The 14,846-nt window shown below is 36.9% G+C and overlaps 1 protein-coding gene across 1 annotated transcript in view; it reads right to left on the reverse strand.

Moving 5' to 3' along the window:
- The window catches only part of LOC128656894 (L-gulonolactone oxidase-like), a 269,317-nt gene extending 255,531 nt beyond the window's left edge, over positions 1–13,786 (reverse strand). The window contains exons 1-3 of the mRNA XM_053711063.1: positions 13,742–13,786; positions 13,527–13,628; positions 4,874–4,999 (exon numbers count right to left, since the gene is read on the reverse strand). Of these exons, the coding sequence (XP_053567038.1) occupies positions 4,874–4,999; positions 13,527–13,628; positions 13,742–13,786 (273 nt within the window). The remainder of the gene's footprint in view (positions 1–4,873; positions 5,000–13,526; positions 13,629–13,741) is intronic.
- Positions 13,787–14,846: the final 1,060 nt, after the last annotated feature.

Consider the following 14,846-nt stretch of genomic DNA (forward strand, 5'->3'; position numbering starts at 1 on the left):
GATCCATGTTAAACCAACCAAAACTGTTTTGGACTTATGTATACCATGATTACTTTCTTTGTGTGCTTTAACTGACAAACGCTCTTTATTTTGCAAATCATTTTAGGATTGTTGATCAACGTAGAGAGTAACCGACAGATTTGTATCTTATTATTCTCAAATGGTAGTATATGGGATTTTTCACAGTCAAGTCTGAAGCACATTTATCTCTGCTAGTCCTTCTGAACCTCTGCATCCGTTTACGCTGTTGACTACTCTATTCTGATCCAAAACCTCCTATCATTTGGCCTTTGTGACACAACTCTCTTGTAGCTCTTTTTGTTTGTTTTCTAACTTTACCTTCAATGTACCATTTTCTGGCATATCCAACACTCTCTGAGAGGGTGCCACAAGACTTGGTTCTTGGTCTCTCTCTCTTTCAATCAGTACATTTCTACATTCCTTAATATAGTCATATGGGATTCAGCATCATCCACTCTACCCACCCCTCAAACTGAAATGAGTCTTGACAACATTGTCATTAATTCAACCAATCAAGTCCAATGAAATGTGCTCATATTTGACTTGGAGCTTTCAACTGATCAATCACTATATTTAATCCCTTGCCCATTTCTGCTGCTTCCACATTAAAAACATCTCTAAAATGTGTCACTTCCTCATGTAAGATAACAAAGATTCAAATTCATCCTGTTTTCCCAAGATATTTTGTGTTTTCTCTGCCCTCAATCATGAATGTTTTATCAGACTGATCTTTACACATCTCTTCACATCTGCTGCACTTCTCAGCCAGTCCCTCTACTGGCTACCCTGAGACTTCAGAATAAAATTAAAGGGACAGTATATACTCATTTTCATATAACTGCATCTAATAGACATTACTTTAAAGAATACGATGCACAGATACTGATATAAAAATCCAGTATAAAACTGTTTAAAAACTCAGTTTAGCTCTATTCAAAAAGGTAGCTGGAAAGCCCACTGCAAGTGGCAAATAAGACACTCCCCCTTCTTTTGCATATGAAAAGACCCTTTACACAAACAGGAGCAAGCTAGAGTAGGTATACATCAGTATTCTCATAAAACTGTGGGGCTTGGTTAGGAGTCTAAAAATCAGAGCAATGTTATTTAAAAATAAGCAAAACTATACATTTAAAAAAACAAAAAACTTTATGGGCTATATAAATAGATCATCTACAAAACATTTATTCAAAGAATAAATGAGTGTATAATGTCCCTTTAAAAAAACTTGTCTTCAACATACAAGGCTCTAACACTGAACCCTCCAATATCTCCGCCCTCACCCTCAGATATTCTGAGACTCAGCCCCTTCACTCTGCAAAAGACCATATTGTATCCTCCTCACTTACTACATACTCACATTCCTATCTATGTAGCATTTCTAGAACCTCACCTGTTTGTTGGGATATATACAACCTACATTTATCTATTTCTCTATTTTTGCACCTCAGAACACTCTCTTTTACTCATATATTTCCCTTGTATTTCCTTAAGCATGTAAGCTCACTATCTCCCACCTGTCCTGTACACCACCTTTATAAATGGTGATATACATGAGAGGGCAACTCACATCAGGAGTCTCTACTCTATCAATTCTATCCCAAATCAACAAACAGAAAACAACAACCACACTAATGAAGTATGGGATGCAACGTCCATCAAATCATGCACAATCACAAAAATGTTCCAGCTTCTTAAAGTCAGTTATTCCATAGCATACAGGTACAAAAATGAAAAACAAATTTCAAGCCATTAATAGGATTTAAGCAGCTATTATTCTATTGGGAACTGCTTAAATCCTATTGGCTGATTTGAACAGCCAATAGGATTTTAGTAGCCCTAATTCCTATTGGCTGATTAATATTTTTCAGCCAATAGGAATGCAATGGTAAACGGGGTACCTTGCATTTCAATCCTCAGTGTGCGGCGGACGATCGCATGAAGAGGACCTCCACGTTGGATCAATGGACCTCCTCCCAGACTTTGGCCTGGACCTCTGCCTCCACGTATAGCCAATCCGCCTACACAGGGATGAAGAAGATGCCGGTCCCGCGATGAATGAAGATGGAGCCATCTGGATAAAGATGCGCCTGGATGAAGATGGAGCCGCCAGGATAAAGATTGTTCAAGCGGGACTTCAACAACTGTGAGTACCTAAAGAGGGGTTAATGTTATGTTTTTTAAGGTTTTTTGGGCTGGGTTTTTTTTTAGATTAGGGTGGGCACTCTTAAAAGAGCTGAATGCCCTTTTCAGGGCATTGCCCATACAAATGCCCTTTTCAGGGCAATGGGTAGATTAGGTTTTTTAGATAGTTTTTTTTTTATTTTGTGGGTTTGGGGGTTGGAGGTTTGTAATGTTAGTGGATCTTTGTATTTTCTTTTTAGAAAAACAGCTGATATCTTTAGTGCATAGCCCTATAAAAGGCCCTTTTAAGGGCTATTGGTAGTTTATTCTAGATTAGGTTTCTTTTATTTTGGGGTGTTTTTTTTTTAAATGGGTATTAGAATAGGAATTATTTTCATTATTTTGTATAATTTGTTTTTTATTTTGTGTAATGTTTTTTTTTTTCGTTTTGGGGTGGGTTTTTATTTTTAGATTAGGGGTTAGGCATTTCATAAAAGAGCTTAATGCCCTTTTAAGGGCAGGAAAAAGAGTTGAATGCCCTTTAAAGGCCAATGCCCATACAAATGCCCTTTTCAGGGCAATGGGTAGATTAGGTTTAACTTTATTTTTATTTTGTGGGTTTGGGGGCTTGTATACTATTAGGGGGTGTTTGTTTTGTTTTGTAGGAAAAGAGCTGTTATCTTTAGGGCAATGCCCTACAAAATGCCCTTTTAAGGGCCTACAAAAGGGAGTGCAGCGGTTTAGGGGTTAATATGTTTATAATATGTTTATTATAGTGGCAGCGATGTCCGGAGCGGCAGATTAGGGGTTATTAATTTTATTTTAGTTTTTGCGATGCGAGAGGACCTCGGTCTAGGGGTTAATAGGTAGTTTATGGGTGTTAGTGTACTTTGTAGCACTTTAGCTATGAGTTTTATGTTACAGCTTTGTAGCGCACAAATCATAACTACTGACTTTCAGTTTACGGTATGGATCTTAACGGTATAGGCTGTACCGCTCACTTTTTGGCTGGAAAGGCAAACTCGTAATACGGGCGCTATGGAAGTCCCTTTGAAAAAGGACTTTTTGAAAGCTGCGGTAATTACGCTACGGCCAAACAAGTGTGCGGTACAGAAATACCTGCAAGACTCGTAATACCAGCGGTAGTGAAAAAGAGCCATAACGCTGCTTTTTCAACCATAACGCAAAACTCGTAATCTAGCCGATAGTTACACATTTTCTGTTATCATTTCAAAGTGCTCACTGTTCCTTTAAATAACATTGGATGCCTTAAATTAAGATATTAAATTACATTATGTCATTCAGCAAAGCTTAGTGAGGTTGTATATTATTACTAAGGTAGTAATCTATATTTCAAGTAATGGAACAGAATTGGAAAATGTAATAATTTTCAAAGTATTTAAATAAAAGGCTTTGAGCAGATTATGTTATTGTAGCACAAAACCTTATTCAAGAAGGATTTATTTAAGTAAAATGATTAAGTCTAACAGAAGAATGTAATTGAATAAAGGGAGCATAGTATAGGTTTTACAAATAAGATTAACTTTGTCTTAGTAAGAGAATCTCCAGGAAAAAAAATACGTTGATCAATGAAACTGAAAGAAAGCAATGAGATACTGAGACCATTCTTCAGTACAGATAATAGCTATTATCTCCTTTTAACTTGTAAATGAAAAAGGATATGTACAGTTATAAAACCAATCCTATGATAACGTTAGATAATATATATTTTAATAAATATTAAAGGGATATGAAACACATTGTGAATTTAATATAAATGTTTAAATATAAGTAGTAAAACTCCTTTACAATATACATTCACTATTTATTTGCCATATTTCCTGTAATGTTACGATACAGTAAGGCAATGCAATGCAAGTTTTTCTAACAAAATGACATTGGCAAGCCATGTTTACTCCAGGAACAAGTCTGAATTGCCAAATAACGTAATGACAGGTTTTGACATCAAAAATCAAATGGTGCATAAAAGGTATCAATGAACCCAGAATAATTTCACACTTGGCTGATTTCCCAATGTATTGCAAGACTACAAATAAAGTTTTGCAATTACAAAATTACAAGGTGTTTTGTGATGATAGATAGATAGATAGATAGATAATAGATAGATGATAGATAGATAAATGATAGATTTATGATAGATACTAGATAGATAATAGATATATAATAGATAGATATATAATAGATAGATATATGATAGATATTTATATATATGGATAGATAGATAGATAGATAGATAGATAGATAGATAGATAGATAGATGATAGATAGATAGATAGATAGATAGATAGATAGATAGATAGATAGATAGATAATAGAAATGATAGATAGATTGATATCTAGACAGAGAGAGAGAGAGAGAGAGAGAGAGAGATTGAGCTAGATAGACAGACAGATGATTGATAGATAAATAGATAGATAGATAAATATTGTTGCTAGTCCCATATTACTAGTGAACATTTATAGGCAATGGCTTTGAATCCAACACTGATCCTTCTGAATGATGTGCACATGATTTCTAGATGTATGTTCAAGCCAATGCATGATTATAACAATAAACTCAAATTTATTAAAAACTTCAAATCACTGGTTTTAGTGGAAGATATTAAAGGATTCAAAAATAAAATAAAGGGTTAAAAATAAAATGCATGAGCATTAATAAATGGCTAAATAATACTACTTCCAAAAGTCTTTGAATGGTAGATGAGAGTACCTTTAGAATTTTGTTCATTTTGTCCATTCTGATCATAAAGTCATCAGTACACGCAATGTCAGAAGGGGAGTGTCCACCTCCCACTACTTTGACTCTTTTTGTCCTCTGACGAGCAAGATCTAGAATCTAAAAAAAAAACCAAGAAATAAATAAATAAAAGTAAATAATAAATATATATTTATTCACAATTAATTTATATACAAATATTATACATTACTGATCTTAATTGTTTGTTTTTCTATTAAGGGTTGATCACAATCTGTAGGCTATTTCCTCTCGAAAAGGCGTTTTGCTTTACGGCTAAATTGGTCAGTGTGTTATTCGAGTGATCACAATACAAAATGAATCTGTGTATTAAAAGCCTGTGTTTTCCCTAGTAAAGTTCCGGTAAAGGTTTTTCCATGTGTTAAAGATACAATAAAGTCACAATTAGACATTCATGATTTAGACATTAAACTTTCCAATTTACTTCTTTTATTTAATTTGCTTCCTTCATTTGTTACCTTTTGCTGAACGGTTCATCTAGGAAACCTCAGGAGCAGCAAAGAACCTACGCCTAGATTACGAGTTTTTTTGTTAAAGACCTGCGAGGCTAGCAAGCCTTTTTTTTCCAGCGCTCCCTTAAGCCAACGCTGGTATTACAAGTTTTCTGAATGGCTGCGTTAGCTTCAGAGAAGTGAGTGTGGAGCCAAATTTAGCTCCACTTCAACCGTCAATACCAGCGTTGCTTAAGTCAGCGGTAAGCTGGAAAAACGTGCTCATGCACAATTTCCCCATAGGATACAATGGGGCTGAGCTGGCTGAAAAAAAAAACCTAACACCTGCAAAAAAAGCAGCGTCCAGCTCCTAACGCAGCCCCATTGTTTCCTATGGGAAAATACACCTAACACCCTAACATGAACCCTGAGTCTTACACTTATTAACCCCTAATCTGCCGCCTCCGCTATCGCTGACACATGCATTATACTATTAACCCCTAATCTGCCTCTCCAGACACCACCGCCACCTACATTATCCCTATGAACCCCTAATCTTCTGCCCCCAACATCGCCGACACCTATATTAAATTTATTAACCCCTAATCTGTCCCCCCCCCCAACTTCGCCGCCACCTATCTACACTTATTAACCGCTAATCTTCCGACCGGACATCGCCGCCACTATAATAAATGTATTAACCCCTAAACCGCCGCACTCCCGCCTCGCAAACACTATAATAAATTTTATTAACCCCTAATCTGCCCTCCCTAACATCGCCGCCACCTACCTACACTTATTAACCCCTAATCTCCCGCCCCCAACATCGCCGCTACTATAATAAAGTTATTAACCCCTAAACCTAAGTCTAACCCTAACCCTAACACCCCCCTAAGTTAAATATAATTTAAATAAAACAAAATAAATTTACTATAAGTAAATAAAATATTCCTATTTAAAATTAAATACTTACCTATAAAATAAACCATAAGATAGATACAATATAACTAATAGTTACATTGTAGCTATTTTAGGATTTATATTTATTTTACAGGCAACTTTGTATTTATTTTAACTAGCTACAATAGCTATTAAATAGTTAATAACTATTTAATAGCTATCTAGTTAAAATAATTACAAAATTACCTGTAAAATAAATCCTAACCTAAGTTACAAATACACCTAACACTACACTATCAATAAATTAATTAAATACATTAACTACAATGATCTAAACTAAAATACAATTTAATAAACTAAACTATATTACAAAAAAAACCCCACTAAATTACAAAAAATAAAAAAATATTACAAGAATTTTAATCTAATTACACCTAATCTAAGCCCCCTAATAAAATAAAAAAGCCCCCAAAATAATAAAATTCCCTACCCTATACTAAATTACAAAAGTAATCAGCTCTTTTACCAGCCCTTAAAAGGGCTTTTTGCAGGGCATTGCCCCAAAGTAATCAGCTCTTTTACCTGTAAAATAAAATACAAGACCCCCCCAACATTACAACCCACCATCCACACACCCCTACTCTAAAACCCACCCGATCTCCCCTTAAAAAAACCTAACACTACCCCATTGAAGATCACCCTACCTTGAGTCGTGTTCACCCAGCCGGGCAACGATGGACCAAAAGAGGACATCTGGAGCGGCAGAAGTCTTCATCCGATCGGGGCAGAAGAGGTCCTCCATCCATCAGAAGACTTCATCCAAGCGGCATCTTCTATCTTCATCCATCCGGCGCAGAGCGGGTCCATCCTCAAGACATCCGATGCGGAGCATCCTCTTCTTCCCGACGACTAACGACGAATGAAGGTTCCTTTAAATGATGTCATCCAAGATGGCGTCCCTCGAATTCCGATTAGCTGATAGGATTCTATCAGGCAATCGTAATGGAGGTAGGAAAAATCGGATTGGCTGATTGGATCAGCCAATAGAATTGACCTTGCATTCTATTGGCTGATCCAACCAGCCAATGAAGGTTCCTTTGAATGACGTCATCCAAGATGGCGTCCCTCGAATTCCGATTGGCTGATAGGTAGGTAGGTTGGAGTCTTGGAGGTAGAGGCTCTACCGCTCACTTTCTCCAAGACTCGTAATTCCAGCATTAAGCAAATCCCATTAAAAAGATAGGATACGCAATTGACGTAAGGGGATTTGCGGTAGCCTCGAGTCGTGGAAGAAAAGTGAGCATTGAGCCTCTACCTGTCAAACTCGTAATACCAGCGTTAGATAAAAAGCAGCGTTGGGACCTCTCAACGCTGCTTTTTAAGGCTAACGCAAAACTCGTAATCTCGCCGCTATGCTCTAGCTGCTGATTGGGGGCTGCATATATATTCCGATTGTCATTGGCTCACCCATTTGTTCAGTTAAAAACCAGTAGTGCATTGCTGCTCCTTCAACAAATGATACCAAGAGAATGAAGCAAATTTTAAAGTCATTTTAAATTGTTTGTTGTACCTAAATCATGAAAGAAAAATGTTGGGTTTCATGTCCCTTTAAATACTTGTTATCAAGATAGCTCTCATCTATACTATAATCGCGTTTGTAACGCGTCCATCGGTGTCGCCAGTTGCGCACGCACCCTCAAAGGAATGTTGGCTGTGCGAGGCAGCCAGAAGAATGTTGGCTGAGTGCACAGCCAAAAGAATCCACCTGGATGCAGCGAAGCAAGGATTCTGAAAATCGCAGGGTGGTGAAAGAATCCCTGCCATGTTTGGAATCCACTTGGATGCAGCGTAGGCAGACCCAAAGCCTTAAAAAAAAAACATGCAACCGCCCATACGAAATATAAAAAAAACAATTAACAGCCTGCAAGAAATAAATAAAAACACTTAAACGCCCGCACAAAGTATAACAAAAAAACCTACCCGCCAGCACGAAGTATAACAAAAAAACTAACCTCCCGCACAAACGTATTAACAAACACCTAAGCCGCAAACCCTCACATCGCAAAATAATAAAGTAATTAACCACTAATCCGCAAATAACATAATTCAAATATTAACCCCTTAACTGCCAACCCCTCACATCGCAATAAACCTAAATAACCCATTAACCCTTAAACCGCCAACTCCCAACATCACAATAAACCTAATTAACCTATTAACCCCTAAATCGTTAAACCCCCACATCGCAATAAACCTAATTAACCTATTAACTCCTAAACCGCCAACCCCCCTTCAACGCAAATAACTAATTTAATTACTAAGCCCTTAAAAAAAAACTAACATTAAATTACAAAAAATAACCTAAAATTACAAAAAATAACCTAAAATTACAGAAAAAAATAAACAAAATGATCAAAAATAAAAAAATTTAAACCTAATCCCTATGAAAATAAAAAAGCTCCCCCCAAAATAAAAACACCCCCTAAACTAAACTACCAATAGCCCTTAAAGGGACAGTCTAGGCCAAAATAAACTTTCATGATTCAGATAGAGCATGTAAATTTAAACAATTTTCCAATTTACTTTTATCACCAATTTTGCTTTGTTCCCTTGGTATTCTTAGTTGAAAGCTTAACCTAGGAGGTTCATATGCTAATTTCTTAGACCTTGAAGCCCACCTCTTTCAGATTGCATTTTAACAGTTTTTCACCACTAGAGGGTGTTAGTTCATGTATTTCATATAGATAACACTGTGCTCGTGCACGAGAAGTTATCTGGGAGCAGGCACTGATTGGCTAGACTGCAAGTCTGTCAAAAGAACTGAAAAAAGGGGCAGTTTGCAGAGGCTTAGATACAAGATAATCACAGAGGTTAAAAGTGTATTATTATAAATGTGTTGGTTATGCAAAACTGGGGAATGGGTAATAAAGGGATTATCTATCTTTTAAAACAATAAAAATTCTGGTGTAGACTGTCCCTTTAAAAGGGCTCTTTGTAGGACATTGCCCTAAGTTAAAGGGCTCTTATACATTTAAAAATTACTAAATCCCCCCTAACAGTAAACCCCCCCCACCCACTAAACCCCCCAAAAACAAAAAAACTAACACTAAAAAAACCTAAAGTACCCATTGCCACTAAAGGGGCATTTGTATGGGCATTGCCCTTAAACGGGGCTTCAGCTCTTTTACTTCCCTTAAAAAGGCACTCAGCTCTTTTACTGCCCTTAAAAGGGCAATCATATCAATATCTTCATCCGGAGCAAAGGCGGCGCGGAGGAACACTGCTGCTGCCGCCAAGGACCACCGCCATTGAGGACCGCCACTGAAGACAGCTGTGCACCTCCACTCCATGCTGAGGATCCACAGCTCCGCACCTCCACTCCGTGCCGCCATCGCTCCGGATGAAGATAGAAGATGATGGAGCCGCCTGGAAGAAGACCTTCTCTGCCAGACTTCAAGAACGGTGAGTACCTATTTGGGCCTTATTGTTAGGATTTATTTTTTATTTTTAAGATTAGGGATTTAATGGGCTGGAAAAGAGCTGATTGCCCTTTTAAGGGCAGTAAAAGAACTGAATTCCCTTTTAAGGGCAATGCCCATACAAATGCGCCTTTAGGGACAATGGGTAGTTTAGGTTTTTTAGTGTTAGTTTTTTTTATTTTGGGGGGGTTTGGTGGGTGGGGGTTTTATTGTTAGGGGGGATTTAGTAGTTTTTAAATGTAAAAGAGCTGTTTAACTTAGGGCAATGCCCTACAAAAGCCCTTATAAGGGCTATTGGTAGTTTAGTATTAGATTAGGGGGTGTTTTTATCTTGGGGGGATTTTTTATTTTTAGAGGGGTATTAGTTTAGGTTTAATTTTTTTATTTTAGATCGCTTTGTTTATTTTTTTCTGTAATTTTACATTTTTTATTTTTTGTAATTTTAGCTTTGGGGGTTGTAGTTTTTTTTTAAATAGACTGCCCTCTGGGCAGGGTTATCACCTAGTTAATTCTAAGTATGTCAATCACTTCATAGATATAGGGATATACAGTATAACCCTTTATTTGAATCGTTGGACCCTACTTTTTCAAATGAGGGATTTTATGGTATATTTCTAAGGTGAAAGGGTAATAAAAGCCTCTGAAATATTGCCAGAAACTCCAAAATAGAATAATTGTTGTATGGAACCACACATTTTAAAGAGTAAGATTGCTGTTTTCAAGTAAAGGGTCTTTATATTGTGGAAGGCAACATAGGGCATATACCACCCCTTGATGTAGTTCCATATGCCTATGGTTCTATCAGGTGTTCACTGATGCCATAGTCATCAGCTAATTGCCACCTGGGTATGTGACCCCTCCTTTGAGAGAGGGACCCCTACTTTTTCAAAAGAGGTGTCACTTATTCCACAGTAGTGCTTATTTTGGGGTACAAATGCACCTTTTTATAGCGAGGAGCATGATGAAAGAAACATAGAAAACAGTTGACTGCCATTTCTAAGGCATCTGCTTTCTATCTAAAGGGACATAAGACCCCTGTCTTGAAAGTAAATAATTTCCTCTTTTATGTAATGGGTTATTGTATGCTTATCCATTGTATGCTGTCTTTAGGGCATGGGGCTCCTTTGAAACCACTTGCCCCATACAGTAAATACATTAGGTAGGTGATTGTCCCTTTTATGGTAAACACTTACTAATGACAGGGGTATAACACCCCAAATTAGAAAGAGTAGGTTCTACTCTGTGTTTTCATTCCACTCTGAGTTCATTTCCTTCAGTGTTTTATGGAAGGGGTAGGGGCTCTAAAAGTGCCTCCCTTCCCCTCATCAAATGTTGCACAAGTGTGTCCTTGCAGTATTACCATGGTGATCACCTGAAATTTAGAGGGGGTGTGATCCCCTTATTTAATAGAAGGCAATTTCCTCTTTCACATGAGATATCAGATGCAGGTAATCACCCTTAGGGGTTTATTTTATTAACCCCTTCATCAGGCTTTGCCTGCCTACGACTGCAGTTTCTCACAAGAGAACCTGCACTCTGCATTTAACAAGCAGCGGTCATCAGACCGCTGCTTCCTTACCCTTTCACCACCTCTTAGGTGGTGAATTTCAATCTCCCCGGGGATGGTGTTGCACATGAGCGCAAAATAGCACTTGTGTTCATTGCTGAATCGTGACAGCGTAATTCAGCCAGTAGGAGGCAAGCTACAGGGGCGCCTATGTGCGCCCCTGTCCGCCTCAGCTTGATAAATCGACCCCTAAAGTGTCAAGAAACTGCAGATGCACTTAAAGTACTGTTTCCCTGAGGGAGAGGGCATTTCTAACAGAGCCCTTATCTCCTCCTTGTTTGTTTTAACCTGAGGAAGAGGGGCACAATAGGGCCTATATCACCCCCCACCATTTGTGTTAAATGGACAGTCAACACTAAAATTGTTATTGTTTAAAAAGATACATAATGCCCTTACTACCCATTCCCCAGTTTTGCACAACCAACAATGTTCTGTGCATATTCTAAAAGGGCTAATTAAGTAAAAATAATTTGCATAGAAACAATTGTTTAAACATTGCTGGCAAGTATTTTAAAATAATTTCAAAAATAAGCAAAATTACTTGCATAGCCATGCTTTCTGGAGTAGTCTGATCCACCCCCCTTATCAGTGTTTAATATCAGAAACACAGGCATTGTATTTTAACTGAGTTCACAGCAGCTTATTTGCTTCTAGGCATGCTCCAGCAGATAATGACTGTTGAAGTACTGCATTCTACCAAATCAATGGTGGATATAGAGGCAGCCATAAAATGAATTGTGTGGGAGGAGTTAGAGTAGTACAATTCGGACACTTAAAAATAAAGGGTTAATATCTTCAAATCTCTTCAGCTCTTAACAAATATGACATATCACGAGGGAAAACCCCACTTACAGTGATAGAAAGAATGAGCTTAAAACCATGCAGGGAAAAACAACTTATTTCTAAATTATACTGTATGTTACTCTTCAGGACATACAACAAACCCATAAATCATCAATAGCATTAAAATGGGAAGGAGAAGGTATAGATCAAATATCTAAAAGTGAATGGGATCAGATATACTTTGAATCCTGTAAAGGGCAGGCTTAATTAGTGCTGATCTTAGAGAAAATACCATATGGCAACAGACTAGCGACCTACTCAGTAGGATCTTAGATGAAGAAATTTCATTAACAATGGCCCATGCACTTCTGAATAAGCGTATCCCCAATCTGAACTCCGCAATTAATAAGTTTATCAAAATAGTTTGCACGGTTACTAGAATCTGCATAGCAAGACACTGGAGGGAGGGTCCCCCCACTTGGAGAGAAGTTCTAGACAAAATACAGGATACTTATCTCATGTCTGAAAGGGTAGCCTGGATACAGGGAGACACGGAGAAATTCAATAACATTTGGTTCTATTGGATAATGCACCACTCGTAGTTAAAGGCTAAAAAAAAAAACCCACTACAAGTGGAGTATTCAGATAAGCAGACCCTTCTCACTGGCACCCTGGACGGAAATAAGCTAAATGGAAACTTAAGACGATGTGATAATATAAAATGTTGATATATGTATACACTGATCTTGATTTGTTTTAGGTTTTTTTTTTTTCTCAGAAGTTACAGTATTTCTTATATTCTTGTTTGATTTATGCATAAAAATGTTTCTGTGCTCCTTAAAAATAAGGCTCTTGCTGGGACTATGTAAAATTTGCTCCCAGGAAGCAGTAATTGTTGTAATAATGACCAATGGAAACAAATAAAGATTTTTGAACATAAAATTAAAGGGTTAATGGCAAAGCACTGCAGTATAAATTTGCAGGTAAAGTAATTAAAGTACATATTATTATATTTTTCTCTATCCCAACTTGTTTTATGTCCATTTAATATACTTTATAACCTTTAGACTTCTAAATATTTGCCTGTTTCTAAGCCACTAAAGACAGCCTCTCATCACATGCTTTTTTTATTAGCTTTTCACAACAGGAGAGTGCTAGTTCATGTGAGCCATATAGATAACAGTGTGCTCACGCCCGTGGGTTGTGCAGAACACAGCACTAATTGGCTTAAATGCAATTCAATAAATAAAAAATCATGTGATCAGGGGGCTGTCAGAAGAAGTTTAGATATAAGGTAATAACAGAAGTAAACAGTGTATTAATATAACCATGTTTGCTGTGCAAAACTGGGGAATGTGTAATAAAGGAATTATCTATCTTTTTAAACAATAAAACATTTTCAGTTGACTGTCCCTTTAAAGATTTTAAACACAATAGCATTTACTTACTTCTTTAACTTCTTCCGCACTTGTCGGTTGGAAATATAGTTCTGGATTAGAACCATATGTTTGTGCCCAATTTTGGAACTTGTATCCTCCGCGACCCAGCACCTGTAAATGAATTGATAAACGTTAAAGTGGCCATATTAAGAGAAGCAATTTGGACATGTCAAGAACAAAGAAAAAGTCAGATTTGGCAATGTAACAGAATTGTGATTGGATACATTTTGAATATACAGAGGTTCTGCTGCCCCTGGATCAGACAGCATGACTATAGATTTACACAACTGAAAGAAGACACTATAGGATAACCTAGTGCAGCATTGAAGCATTTTTCTGAACGGATTTTCTGGTTAAACTATTCAGCTGCATGAATGCACACTGGCTTCAACAGGGGGAATTAGATAAGGAGAACAGGCTAGGCACCAATTAATTTATAAAAACAAAAACACATTTCTTCTACAGTATATTCAAAAAGCTAACATTTTATAACAAGATTTGCATAGCATTATCAGGAAAATCTTTGATCTGAATACATAATTATATCTAGGTTTATTTCCTGTTTAATGTGCCTTCAAAGGGACAGTCTAGAATTAAACTTTCATTATTCAGATAGGGCATTCAATTTTAAACAACTTTCCAATTCACTTTTATCATCAAATTAGATTTGTCCTCTTGGTATTTTTTGTTGAAAGCTAAACCTAGGTAGGCTTATATGCTAATTACTAAGTCCTTGAAGGCTGCCTTTTATATCAGTGTATTTTGACGGTTTTTCACAATTAGACGCTGCTAATTCATGACTTCATGTGTGCCCTATAGATAACATTGTGCTCACTACAGTGGGGTTATTTATGAGTCAGCACTGATTGGCTAAAATGGAAGTCTGTCAAAAGAACAGAGATAATGGGGGAGTCTGCAGAGGCTTAGATATATACAAAAATAATAAATTAAAATTAAATGTGGTGTTTTTATTTTTTTTCAGAGAAGTCATATCATATTCATAGTTCATGTTATCAATTTTTAATTGCATCAGTTTATTTTAAAATACCTTTATTAATAGTTAATTGGAAGACTGTTCATATAAAATCATAGACATATACGTCACGTTTAATAACTGACTTTAGTAATGTAAGTATCATTTAAGGGGCATTGTACTGTAACATTGGTTTGCCCTTAAAGGGACATTGAACTGCTGAGTACAACTACAGTAGCATGTTTACTACTCAACATTCCGCATCTGCAGCTCTCTCTAAAGCTGTCCTCTTTTGTGAATCCAATACAGAAGTCACTTGTTAAAGCTCTGCTCCTTTATACTGGGCGCAGCCATAT

This window comes from Bombina bombina, chromosome 4 (assembly GCF_027579735.1).
Source record: "Bombina bombina isolate aBomBom1 chromosome 4, aBomBom1.pri, whole genome shotgun sequence".
Classification (NCBI taxonomy): Eukaryota; Metazoa; Chordata; class Amphibia; order Anura; family Bombinatoridae; genus Bombina; species Bombina bombina.